This window comes from Nerophis ophidion, linkage group LG14 (assembly GCF_033978795.1).
Source record: "Nerophis ophidion isolate RoL-2023_Sa linkage group LG14, RoL_Noph_v1.0, whole genome shotgun sequence".
NCBI lineage: Eukaryota > Metazoa > Chordata > Actinopteri > Syngnathiformes > Syngnathidae > Nerophis > Nerophis ophidion.
The window spans coordinates 28927518-28942021 of NC_084624.1; the positions used below are offsets into that span (position 1 = coordinate 28927518).

General features: G+C 39.0%; 1 protein-coding gene across 4 annotated transcripts in view; it reads right to left on the bottom strand.

Annotated features, from left to right (window-relative positions):
- LOC133568414 (laminin subunit alpha-3-like) overlaps positions 1-14504 on the bottom strand; it is a 183812-nt gene that overhangs the window by 155851 nt on the left and 13457 nt on the right. The window contains exon 1 of one of the 4 annotated variants that reach the window (XM_061920319.1): positions 4617-4667. The exons of the other annotated variants lie outside the window; for them this stretch is intronic. Within the exon in view, the coding sequence (XP_061776303.1) occupies positions 4617-4652 (36 nt within the window). The 5' untranslated portion in view covers positions 4653-4667. Of the gene's footprint in view, positions 1-4616; positions 4668-14504 lie in introns of those variants that run through there. 4 annotated transcript variants of the gene reach the window in all.

Below are 14504 nucleotides of genomic sequence, written 5' to 3' on the forward strand. Positions count from 1 at the left end.
TCATAGTTTGGATGCCTTCAGTGACAATCTACAATGTAAATTTGAATGAAAATAAAGAAAACACATTGAACGAGAAGGTGTGTCCAAACCTTTGGCCTGTACTGTGTTGTGTGTGTGTCTATGTATATATATATATATATATATAAACCCCGTTTCCACGAGTTGGGAAATTGTGTTAAATGTAAATATAAACGGAATACAATGATTTGCAAATCCGTTTCAACCCATATTCAGGGGAATGCACTACAAAGACAAGATATTTGATGTTCAAACTCATTAACTTAATTTTTTTTGCAAATAATAATTAACTTAGCATTTCATGGCTGCAACACGTGCCAAAGTAGTTGGGAAAGGGCATGTTCACCACTGTGTTACATCACCTTTACTTTTAACAACACTCAATAAACGTTTGGGCCCTGCGATGGCGACTTGTCCAGGGTGTACACCGCCTTCCGCCCGATTGTAGCTGAGATAGGCACCAGCGCCCCCCGCAACCCCAAATGGAATAAGCGGTAGGAAATGGATGGATGGAATAAACGTTTGGGAACTGAGGAAACTAATTGTTGAAGCTTTGAAAGTGGAATTATTTCCCATTCTTGTTTTATGTAGACCTTCAGTCTTTCAACTGTCCGGGGACTCCGCTGTCGTATTTTACGCTTCATAATACGCCACACATTTTCGATGGCAGACAGGTCTGGACTGCAGGCGGGCCAGGAAAGTACCCGCACTCTTTTTTTTACGAAGCCACGCTGTTGTAACACGTGCTGAATGTGGCTTGGCATTGTACGGGTGACACAATGTCGAATATTTCCAAAAACAATTTGAAATGTGGACTCGTCAGACTAAAGAACACTTTTCCACTTTGCATCAGTCCATCTCAGATGATCTCAGGCCCAGAAGAGCCGGCGGCGTTTCTGGATGTTGTTAATAAATGGCTTTCGCTTTGCATAGTAGAGCTTTAACTTGCACTTACGGATGTAGCGACCAACTGTATTTAGTGACAATGGTTTTCTGAAGTGTTCCTGAGCCCATGTGGTGATATCCTTTAGAGATTGATGTAAGTTTTTGATACAGTGCCGTCTGAGGGATCGAAGGTCACGGTCATTCAACGTCGGTTTCCGGCCATGCCGCTTACGTGGAGTGATTTCTCCAGATTCTCTGAACCTTTTGATGATATTATGGACCGTAGATGTTGAAATCCCTAAATTTATTGCAATAGCACTTTGAGAAACATTGTTCTTGAACTGTTTGACTATTTGCTCACACAGTTGTGGAGAAAGGGGTGTACCTGCCCCACCCTTTCTTGTGAAAGTCTGAGCAATTTTTTGGGAAGCTGTTTTTACACCCAATCATGGCACCCACCTGTTCCCAATTAGCCTGCACACCTGTGGGATGTTCCAAATAAGTGTTTGATGAGCATTCCTCAAATTTATCAGTATTTATCGCCACCTTTCCCAACTTCTTTGTTGCTGGCATCTAATTCTAAAGGTAATGATTATTTGCAAAAAAAAAAAAAAAAAAAAGTTTATCCGTTTGAACATCAAATATGTTGTCTTTGTAGCATATTCAACAGAATATGGGTTGAAAATGATTTGCAAATCATTGTATTCCGTTTATATTTACATCCAACACAATTTCCCAACTCATATGGAAACAGGGTTTGAGATATAGATATATATCCATCCATCCATCCATCCATCATCTTCCGCTTATCCGAGGTCGGGTCGCGGGGGCAGCAGCCTAAGCAGGGAAGCCCAGACTTCCCTATCTCCAGCCACTTCGTCTAGCTCTTCCCGGGGGATCCCGAGGCGTTCCCAGGCCAGCCGGGAGACATAGTCTTTCCAACGTGTCCTGGGTCTTCCCCGTGGCCTCCTACCAGCTGGACGTGCCCTAAACACATCCCTAGGGAGGCGTTCGGGTATATATATATATATAATAAGCTCTCCTTTAAGGCAACACTTGCCTTTACCTTAAAAAGTTTAAATTTGAGGCCTGTATATACATATGTAGTTGATCATCATTCGTATCAGTTTTTTTTGGGGGGGGGGTCATCTGTGTTATGTTTTAATTCCATGTCTCCTTGACTTTTCTCTACCCATGCGGCATGACAAAATTATATAAACTGTTGTGAGTTGTGCCCTGTGAATTCTACCTAGCAACGAGTGAATGTGCAAACGTGGCGTTACTAGGTAAGAAAAATCTGAGCCATTCTCTTCTACTTGTTGCAAGCTAGCAAATATTTTGTTTCATTTGTGACCTCTAATAATGAAAGAAAATAAAAACAAAGCAAGATACAAGAGTAATATGCGTAATTTAATTCTTATAGGGTTTTTAACCTCCCCATAGGCAGATCGAATGACAGGATTATAATTGTTGATGCATATAATTAATGTGTCCACAACATCCTGTATGGTTGATTGTTGTCCATTCAGTAATGCTGTGTTCAAGTTGTGTGGTAAAGTCTCTCTCACTACCAAATATATCACCTCACTTGGTCAGGTCATTTTTAGGGAGAAAAAAAGGAGGGGCCTTGAGAGTGCAGAAAGGATGTCACACAATACCTCCTGAAAGGACACAAAAGGGGGCGACGGCAGCAAATACGACATTCACAGCAACTTTGGTGGGAAGTGGACCCCTTGATTGAAGGGATTAGGTTCCGAGGGAATGCTCCCTAAAATTTCATTCTTGAAAGCAGATCACTCAGCTGAGCCAAAGCCATTGCCTGTACCTGAACCTGATCGACCTCCCTTTTCAAACAGTGGAAAAACAAGAACACTCAACATGCTCGCCTGCTGGGCAAAAAAAAAAAGGTACAAAAAACTAATTGTTTTGGCATCCAATTAAAGCAACACAACCAAACGTAAAGCAAACACGCTAACAGGTGAGTAAAGTTTTTGAAAAGTTTCATATACAGATGGCACGCAAGAAACTGTCAAAATGACTAAAAACATGGTGGTGATGGCAGAACTATTGATTTAAAGTCCCACATTTTGCTAATATTCAATTATTTTGAAGAAGTCTCAGAGGTCCCAAAACAGTGTATTAGAGGGGTGTTGTCCAAAATCTAGCCATGATGCTGGAAATATAGATTTAAAAAGTGCTCCTAATAAACCCTACTGGGAACTAGGATTGTACGGTATACCGGTACTACTATAGTATCGCGGTACTAATGAATCAAAAATGGTACTATACTCAGTTTGAAAATTACAGGTTCGCGATATTTTTTTTTTACAGGCATGACGGCACGTCGTCGTCACGTTGTGACATTGCTGGTTTTACAAGCATAGGAGCATGTTCGGCAGCGCACAATCACCGAGTACTTACAAGCAGACACAGTGTGTAGACAAAAAAGGGACAATGGAAGTAGTTTAGCTTAAAAACTAACGATACAGGTGAAGCTGTAACACTGAAACGCACACAGGAAAAGGTGCTTTAAAACATGGCTAGCTAATTAGCTGCTGATCGCAATCGCCACTGTTTTAGCTATTTCTAAATCAGTAATCCTTGCCTACATGGCGACAAATAAAGTAATTTTCTTACAAGTACCATCCCTGCAGGTCGAGGAATAGCTAAACATGCTTCACTACACACCACTGGAGGACACAATAGCTCACCGGCGTCACAATGTAAACAAATGCCATGGGTGGATCTACACCTGACTGTAATGATACCAAGTACAATAGCGTATTCCATTATGATTACATCAATATTTTTTATCGTCACAAAATATGTTTTCTTTTTTTTTACATTTTTTATTCATATTATATTCATAAACTCATGAAATATGTCCCTGGACACAAGAGAACTTAAGTAATGACCAATGTATGATCCTGTAACTACTTGGTATCGGATCGATACCTAAATTTGTGGTATCATCCAAAACTAATGTAAAGCATCCGAACAACAGAAGAATAAGTAATTGTTACATTTTAACAGAAGTGTAGATAGAACATGTTGAAAGAGAAAGTAACCAGGTATTAACGATAGATGAACAAGTAGATTAATAATACATTTTTACAGCTTGTCATTTTTAATTTTGACAAAATAATTGAATGGGGAATGACAAAAGATGTTACTGCATACTTCAGCAGACAACTTGCCGCACACTTGCCGCCCGCTTGCCCAACACTACGGCGCAAGCGTGATGACGTCACGTTATCGATGGGAAAATGCATTTTTAAACTACATGTTTTGCCTAAACGGCTAGGAGACCCCGAGAGTAACGAGCTGTAGAAAATGGATTGATGGATGGCCTAGAAAGGACATATTTAAAAAATAATAATACAACAAATAAATAAATAAATAAAAACTAAACTTTTTTTTTATTCAGGACTACGGACTACGGGCGATTTCAGATGCTTGCGCGCGGTACCTGGCCCGCGGGCCGCAGTTTGGGCAACTTTTGTCACGATGGGGGGGGTCGAAGCTTGCTGCGGGGTCGTTCTCCCAGGCAGGCAGACGGACTACTCGAAACATGGCGTTCAGGTAAAAACATGATTTAATCTAAGTCAGAAAAGGTGAAAACAAAAAGGCGCACAAGGCGAAAGCACAACTTGATTAAGGAAACAAAACTAACATTAAGACTAAACTTTGGACATGAAACAAAAAACACTTACTGTGGCTTGACAATAGCATACTGTGGACTTTGGCATAAAAAACGAGCATGGACAGAGCAAGAAAAGAACACAATGACGCCAGAAGGACTGACTGGAAAATGACAAGCTTAAATACTGATGTGGTGATTGAAAACAGGTGCGTGAGTTGTGAGGACAGGTGAACTGATTGGAAGTCATGGTGACAAAACAGGGAGTGAAAAAACAGGAACTGACAGAGTGCAAAGGTCAACAGAACATAGCCAAACAAGACATGATCAAAAAGACATGACACCATTGCTATAAACATTTTTTGACTGACTTGAACCGTTTGATTTTTAAAAATAAAATTAAACTCAATAAATAATAATAATTTCAAGTCCAATATATAACAGACTTTAACCTACAAAGCAAAAATGAATGAAACAATTTGTTCATATTTTTGTAAAAAAAAAAAAAAAAATGTTATCAACATGACGAAGACAGGATTAATGGCTACAATGACCACGTTTCGCAGGTACACAGGTTTTTAAGCGAAGTTTAAAGCATGATACTGCATTAAACTGATAAAGCAGGATCCCTGGGGACATCTCATTGTTTATTTGAGAAGAACTGCTCTTGGGACACCTACTAGTTTTATAATATCGTGAGAAAGTCATTTTTCCTTATATTGGATCGCTATTAGGTATGGCAGTAATTAACAACCTTGCAGATAAACGGTGAGTCATTTACAACTGTGTATTGACAATTTACGGCCGCAAAGTAATCTATTTATAAACCCTTCACAAGGGTATCCTCGGACTAATGTCCAACAGTCCGTCCACAGAATCAGCTCATCAGATGTAGCACAGACAGCAATAAGCCTGCTATGTTTGCTGCACATGCTCAGATCACTCAGGCAGATAAGCACATCCTCTTAAAATACATTCCCGAGAAAAAAAGGAGTGATTCATGGTATCAATACAGAACAATGGCTTGACTGCTGCATGGGAATTGTTTCTGTGATAGCTCAGGGTTCCCAGAAAAGAAGTCAGTATTTTGGTAGACAGTGGCGTGAATTCAGGATGGGGTGGCGTATTTACTTGCTCTTTTAATACGAGTGGACTCAGGCTCTTTAAATAGGAAATAAAAAATAAAGAGCATACCGTACCATACTAAAAGAAATGAAAATACCGTACACTCACTGCCGACTATATTGTAGTCCCAAACACTAATACAGAGTGGAACCTCTATGGTCAAATGCACCAAAGCATCTCAGAGTTTGGACTTTGACCTACATTTTTGTCAAAATGTCTACCTATTGTCCGTCATGCATGACCAAAGACGTCAACATATAAGACCTCGGGGTATGTCACAAGACTGTGAAAAGTCATTTTGTCTGGCTTTTTCCTGAAGTAGTTTTCCAACTTATTCAAAAATAATATATAGGACTCACAATACAAGCAGTAAGTCTGCAGTGTCGACACACACATAATAATTGGGCCTGAGCTACGAAAAGTTTGCGTGTATTAAAACACGTGCAAGCTGGGAGCAAAATTTTAGTGTGTCTACATTAGAGATGTCAAAGGGTTTTCTTTGAAGGCCACATCAGTTATGGCTGCCATCAGAGGGCCGCTTGTAGCAGCGAATAATGTATGAATTTGCCTCTGGATTTCATTATTAATTATATAAATTGTTTTAAGTAGACTGTAGATTTTACAGTAAAAACTTTGCATTTACAAAATGTTACTGTAAAATCGTTCTTCTAAAAATTGTATTTATATATCTATTTTTTATTCTGGCAACCTAGCAACCGGTTTTTGTACTATAAAAACAAACGTACCGTCTTTACATTTACAGTAATACACTGTTGAAAGCAAGACTTTACAGTAAAAATACGGCAGCTCAGTCAACAGAATTTTAATGCAAAAATGTTTTTGTTTTTTTCAATTTACAATAATATACTCTAAAGAACACCGCAAAATGTATTGTCATGTTTATCAATTTGATGGGTAGTTTGCTGTAAAGTCATAAGTCAAGCAGATATTTAAGTATTTATTTTTATTTTGACAAAAAATGTTTGGAAAGTATGATAACATACTGTAATATTTTTGCAATAATGGACATTATTAAAGTTTAAAATGTATGCAATTTCAGGTAGTTCATATATTTATTTCTGAAAAAAAATATCACATTTAGTGAGAAAATATTAATTACTTTATTTACACATATTATTTTCAGGTGTTTGTGGGCCAGATAAAATGATGTCGCGGGCCAAATCTGGCCCCCGGGCCTTAAGTTTGACACCTGAATATGCAGAATATATACTGATCGTCAGAATGTCCACAATATTGGGAGAACAAGATGCAGAGATTATCATTAAAGGCTCGCAATGTGATTAATCAAGACCGAGAAACTCTTTTACAACGGCTGTTTTGCGTCTTTATTTAGTACGTCTAAGAATGTGCAAACAGGCACAGCTACACACAAATAGCTGTGAGAAAAGAGGGGGTCGCATTGCAAATATTCCCTCTGTGTCCAACAAAGTTGGACTGTCAGATATAAAAAACTCTTAGATATATAGAGTATTCCAGGCCTATTCAACTGGCGGTCCGCAGGCCACATCCGGCCCACCAAAGCTTTAAGTATGCCCCGCCGAACATCACCCAAATAGGCTTAATGAAACTATTCAAAACAGGCTTGCTCATGTATGCAGTACTCCCGCCACCCTGCAGGGTGAAACAGCGAAGCATATGTGTCACAATGAAGCATCATTGGGTGAGTAAAAGAAGATGGCACTATCGACTAAAAAATGTTTTTAAATCTGAAACATCAGACTTTAGCAGCGACTGGACAGCAAAGAATGAATATATAGAAATGGCTGACTTTGATTTGTTTTGTCTTCGTAGTTGTGTTGTTTTTGGCTGTTTAACTCGAGCGATCAAAACTGGTTCAATATATGTAGCTCTGAATTTGACCAGCATAGGGCGATAAAGCTAGATCTTTGGTTTAATTGTGTTAAATCACGTGTGCAATTTTGCTGTGTGCATTAACACTTAACATTGTATTTTATTTCTATAACACAATGGAAAATATTTATGTAAAATACACAATAAATAATAAATGGGTTAGGCGCCAGCGCCCCCCGCGACCCCGAAAGGGAATAAGCGGTAGAAAATGGATGGATGGATGTACTTGTATAACGCTTTTCTACCTTCAAGGTACTCAAAGCGCTTTGACACTACTTCCACATTCATCCATTCACACACACATTCACACACTGATGGAGGGAGCTATCATGCAAGGCGCTAACCAGCACCAATCAGGAGCAAGGGTGAAGTGTCTTGCTCAGGACATAACGGACGTGACGAAGTTGGTACTATGTGGGGATTGAACCAGGGACCCTCGCGTTGCGCACGGCCACTCTGCCACTGCGCACGGCCACTCTGCCACTGCGCCACGGATGGATTCAGTCTTACAAACCTAAATAAAGGCAGACATATAAAGAAATAAAACTGAGGGACAAAAATAATTCAAAAGAAAGAACATCTATAATCAACAGAACTTGTTAACTCTGTCCAGCCGCACACGTTGGAAATGAGTCGCGAGGGCAGAATAATGAATATATTGACAGCGCAGTGTGAAGGGTGATGTGCTTACTTTGTAAATAAGTAAATATAGTCGTAAAGCAGGCCTGGGCAAATATTTTGCCTCCGGGGTCCAAATTTAGAGAAACAAATATGTCTGGGGGCCGGTATATCTATTTTTAGGAACACTAATACAAAAACTCACAATAATGTCTGATTGAATGCTAAAAAACGTTATGACAGACCGCCTTGACAAACGGAAAGGAATTTTTTTTTTTTTTTACTGAATGAGACACCCAGAATGTAAATAAAAATGAAGAATGTGGGATTTACAATATTAACTACAAACGATAAAACACTGAATATTGACAACATATGGACGTCACACCCTCTCTCGATCGACATATTTTACAATCAAGTGAAACGTAACAAAAATGCCACAAACAGTGAAATATGAACACAAAGGGTAAAACCTACTCAGTGGCCTAGTGGTTAGAGTGTCCGCCCTGAGATCGGTAGGTCGTGACTTAAAATCCCGGCCGAGTCATACCAAAGTCTTTAAAAAATGTGACTCATTACCTCCCTGCTTGGCATTTAGCATTAAGGGTTGGAATTGGGGGTTAAATCCCCATAAATGATTCCCGGGCGCCCCTCACCTCCCAGGGGTTGATCAAGAGTGATGGGTCAAATGCAAAGAATAATTTCGCGACATCTACTATGTGTGTGACAATCATTGGTACGTTAACTCGAACTTTAACTTTAAAAAAAAAAAACACCTAAAATCTGATATATCTGATTATATATCACTAAACTTTAGAACTTTGTTGTAACAATCTCCTTCAGCGTTTGTCCCTGACACCCGCATTTCAGGCTGGCCGCTCTGTGGAAACGCTCCCCACCCACACTGCTTGGTGCCTCCTCTGAGCTGCTGTGACTTATATTACCATAGTAACTAAATTAGATTACCATAGTAACTAGTATGTTATGCAAAAGCACAGATTCCAACCACTTAAATACTTTGTTTAGTTCAAGACTTACGGTCATTTGAAAACATCAATGCACATCATAATGGCATTTACTGTTTCCATCTTAAAGATCTAAAACAAGTTATTTGGGAATGTTCAGCAGGCCAGATTAAAAGGCTTGACGGGATGCATGCGGCCCCCGGGCCTTAATTTGCCCAGATCTGTCTTAAAGGAATATAACCTGCAGAGGCACATTACACAAACCCCGTTTCCATTTGAGTTGGAAAATTGTGTTATATGTAAATATAAACGGAATACGATGATTTGCTAATAATTTTAAACCCATATTCAGTTGAATATGCTACAAAGACAACATATTTGATGTTCAAACTGATAAAAAAAAATGTTTTGCAAATAATCATTATCTTTAGAATTTGATGCAAGCAACACGTGACAAAGAAGTTGGGAAAGGTGGCAATAAATACTGATAAAGTTGAGGAATGCTCATCAAACACTTATTTGGAACATCCATCCCACAGGTGTGCAGGCTAGTTGGGAACAGGTGGGTGCCATGATATGGTATAAAAACAGCTTCGCAAAAAATGCTCAGTCTTCCACAAGAAAGGATGGGGCGAGGTACACCTCTTTGTCCACAACTGCGTCAGCAAATAGTCAAACAGTTTAAGAACAACGTTTCTCAAAGTGCAATTGCAAGACATTTAGGGATTTCAACATCTATGGTCCATAATATCATCAAAAGGTTCAGACAATCTGGAAAAATCACTCCACGTAGGCGGCATGGCCGGAAACCAACATTGAATGACCGTGACCTTCGATCCCTCAGACGGCACTGTATCAAAAAACCGACATTAATCTCTAAAGGATATCACCACATGGGCTCAGGAACACTTCAGAAAACCACTGTCACTAAATACAGTTCATCGCTACATCTGTAAGTGCAAGTTAAAGCTCTACTATGCAAAGCAAAAGCCATTTATCAACAACATCCAGAAACGCTGCCGGCTTCTCTGGGCCCGAGATCATCTGATGCAAAGTGGAAAAGTGTTCTGTTGTCTGACGAGTCCACCTTTCAAATTGTTTTTGGAATTATTCGACATCGTGTGATCCGAACCAAAGGGGAGGCGAACCATCCAGACTGTTATTGACGCAAAGTTCAAAAGCCAGCATCTGTGATGGTATGGCAGTGCATTAGTGCCCAAGGCATGGGTAACTTACACATCTGTGAAGGCACCATTAATGCTTAAAGGTACATACAGGTTTTGGAACAATATATGCTGCCATCTAAGCGCCGTCTTTTTCATGGACGCCCCTGCTTATTTCAGCAAGACAATGCCAAGCCACATTCAGCACGTGTTACAACAGCTTGTCTTCGTAAAAAAAGAGTGCGGGTACTTTCCTGGCCCGCCTGCAGTCCAGACCTGTCTACCATCGAAAATGTGTGGCGCATTATGAAGCGTAAAATACTACAGAGGAGACCGCGGACTGTTGAATGACTAAAGCTCTACATAAAACAAGAATGGGAAATAATTCCACTTTCAAAGCTTCAACAATTAGTTTCCTCAGTTCCCAAACGTTTATTGAGTGTTGTTAAAAGAAAAGGTGATGTAACACAGTGGTGAACATGCCCTTTCCCAACTACTTTGGCACATGTTGCAGCCATTAAATTCTAAGTTAATTATTATTTGACCAAAAAATTAAATGTATGAGTTTGAACATCAAGTATCTTGTCTTTGTAGTGCATTGAATTGAATATGAGTTGAAAAGGATTTGCAAATCATTGTATTCCGTTCATATTTACATCTAACACAATTTCCCAACTCATATGGAAATGGGGTTTGTAAATTAACATCTAAATTTTGAGGTCCGGCCCCTGAGACCTTGAGCTCTTTAAACTGTGGCCCTCTTCATTGTGTAGTTGAATAGCCCTGATTTATTCGGTAACATCATTTTAGATTTCTATTTTCTAATTAATTTGAAAATTATTATTATTTTTTTTAAACTCTTAGCTGCTGGGTGACTTTAAGGACTTATTACAACTGCTGGCGAGTTTATTTATGGTTTTTTTTCCTATAAGAAATATATTAGTGTACACTATATCGCTATGAAAAAAATTGCAAAGTATCCAGACGCACCATCACAACACCTCAGCACCTCCCAGAGTGCACCTTCAGGGTGCTAGAAAATAGGTTCTGTTGCATCAATATATCTTGGAAAAGGTGGTACATAATATATTAGTGCTGCATGTTGCACCATATGATGCCATAAATGTGGAAGGAAATTAGTGTCTCCATGGTGACATTTTGTGTACATGCAAAAACTGAATGTATATAGGGCAATCTACACCACCTTTGTACTCGTTATCAATTGATCTTAGTATATCACCTGCGACACGTCTACTAATAGTAGACGCAATTTTGAAGTTTGAACAAGCCATTTAGCCCTACATAGTCATTAGTAATCAAGGTTCTAATTACGGTTAAATGAATTTTGTACTTTGTGACTGATTGGGCTGAAAAGGCAATAAGGCAGTAAAGGCTGGTACAAATAAATCTTAAAGGGGAACTGCACTTTTGGGGGGAAATTTTGCCCATAAATCATCATTTTTATGTGAGTCAAGAACACTTTTCTGTGTACTGAAAATATAAAATACTGCTCGTCAGAGGCAGCTAGTAATGGAGGTAAAGGGGATTTGAGCTATCCTGCCTATAAAGCCCTCTAAAAAACCTCCAATGATGTGTTATATACATGATGGAAGTGTATACAATATGTAATGTAGTAACAGGCACATTAATGATAACATGTAACATTTACGTAGTTTTTTTTTTTTTAAGTATTACCAAAACTACTTTCTTGGGAGCATTCATTTCACGGCGGGCATAGCAACGATTTTCGTTGTTATGTGTTTCATTTGATGAGAGTGATTTTGTATCAAGTTGGTAGCATGTAGATTTTCAAGGTTAACCAAATTCCCGGCTTGGTGCCACAAATTTCTACCATACACGTGAGACGTATGATTTATTACCTAGAATTTTTTTATCCAAACCCGAAGGCAATACAGCTGATGCAGCTCAAGCTTCTTCTTTATCTTATGGTGGGTCACAACCAATAATATTAGCAAGACAATGTGTAATGATGCCAGAGAAATAGTTGGGCGGTGTTAGCTCTTACAATTACAATGTCCCTACAGCTTTGGTAATATGCTTGTTACAACATGTAAATGAAGCGTTTTGGAAGTTTTAGATGTTTTAGAGCGTTTTAGAGTCACTATTGGTCGATCCCCTTTTGCTGCATTGTTAGCCACCTTTTGTTAAATTACCACCAGACCTATGTAAGCGTCAATATATACCTTGATGTTGCAGAAAAAAGACCATATATTTTTTTAACCGATTTCCGAACTCTAAATGGGTGAATTTTGGCGAATTAAACGCCTTTCTATTGTTTGCTCTCGGAGCGATGACGTCACGTCACCTAGGTAGTCAATCCGCCATTTTCTCAAACACATTACAAACATCCAGTCAAATCAGCTCTGTTATTTTCCGTTTTTTCGACTCTCTTCCGTACCTTGGAGACATCATGCCTCGTCGGTGTGTTGTGGGAGGGTGTAATAACACGATCAGGGACGGATTCAAGTTGATTTACGTAGAGTGTGCATCGATTAGCACGGCATGCTAATCGATGCGAACATGCGATTTAGGCTAGCTGTATGTACATTTGTAGCGATATTTGCATCCAGCCTTTCCCTCCACCCACATTTAATGCTAAACAAACACTTACAAATCGACGGATTTAAGTTGCTCCAGTGTCACAAGATGCGAAAGTCCCGATCGTTTGGTCTGCACATTTTACCGGCGATGCTAAGGCAGACATGGCACAGAAATGTATGGATAACCTGCAGATGCATTTCCAACGATAAAGTCAACAAAATCACAAAGGTGAGTTTTGTTGATGTTATTGACTTATGTGCTAATCAGACATATTTGGTCGCGGCATGACTGCCAGCTAATCGATGCTAACATGCTATTTGGGCTAGCTGTATGTACATTTGTAGCTATATTTGCATCCAGCGTTTCCCTCCACCCACCTTTAATGCCAAACAAACACTTACCAATCGACGGATTTAAGTTGCTCCAGTGTCACAAGATGCGAAAGTCCCGATCGTTTGGTCTGCACATTTTACCGGCGATGCTAAGGCAGACATGGCCGAATAGCGTCAATAGCTATTCGCTCAATAGCTTCAGTTTCTTCTTCAATTTCGTTTTCGTTATCTGCCTCCATACTCCAACCATCAGTTTCAATACATGCGTAATCTGTTGAATCGCTTAAGCCTCTGAAACCTGAGTCAGAATCTGAGTTAATGTCGCTATATCTTGCTGTGCTATCAGCCATGTTTGTTTGTATTAGCATCACTGGATGACGTCATAGGAAAATGGACGGTGGCTTCACAGATAGCGAAAATCAGGCACTTTAAAGCCTTTTCCATGATGGGTAAAATTTTGAAAAAAACTTCAAAAAATAAAATAAGCCAGTGGGAACTGATTCTTATTGGTTTTAACCCTTCTGAAATTGTGATAATGTTCCCCTTTAATGTTTAGAATGCACAAAAAAAAGACGTGTGTTCTTGTTCTCCATGCTAAAATCCTCTGCTGTTGCCTTTTCTAATAAAAAGTAGAAAATAATTCTATGTTATACCTGTCAGTAAATTTAATATGGAAGCGCTAAAAAGTATAACTTCGACCCCAAGTTGATTGAAACTTCTATTAGTAGATTGCACAATACAGTACATATTCCCTACAATAAATGGTAACACCCAAATAGGTTTTTCAGGGGTCCACGTTAATCAATGCATAGTAGAGGATAGAGAAAAATAAGGAACTTATTGACCACAACTTTGGATTACAACTGTATAAAAATGATAGACTTGCGCAAAGCTCTTTGGTTAAACCTCTGACATAACTGCTTATGTAACTAAGGCAAAATAAGTCACTGCCCAAAATTCCAAACAGCTCGTTTGGAGCATTTATGGAAGAAGGCAAGATTGTTTTATAAATATCTCCACCATGCCTCCAAGGTTTGCTTTCACATTTTCAAGACTAGGGGATCCCAAATACACAGGTACCAACCCGTAAAAACAGTTAAAGAGATTAATTTCTAATTTGTAACAGACTCCACACATAAAAATAAAAACAATCAAGCAGTGCGTTTGGTCTGCTACAATAATATCAACACTATACAGCACACAGATAATGACTCTGTCCAATCATTGAGCAAGATTTAAATCCTCCAATCCTGAAATATTGCGTGAATAAACATGGTCCATATCTGTATTGATTTAAATGTTGATAGTATCTATACCATATGTG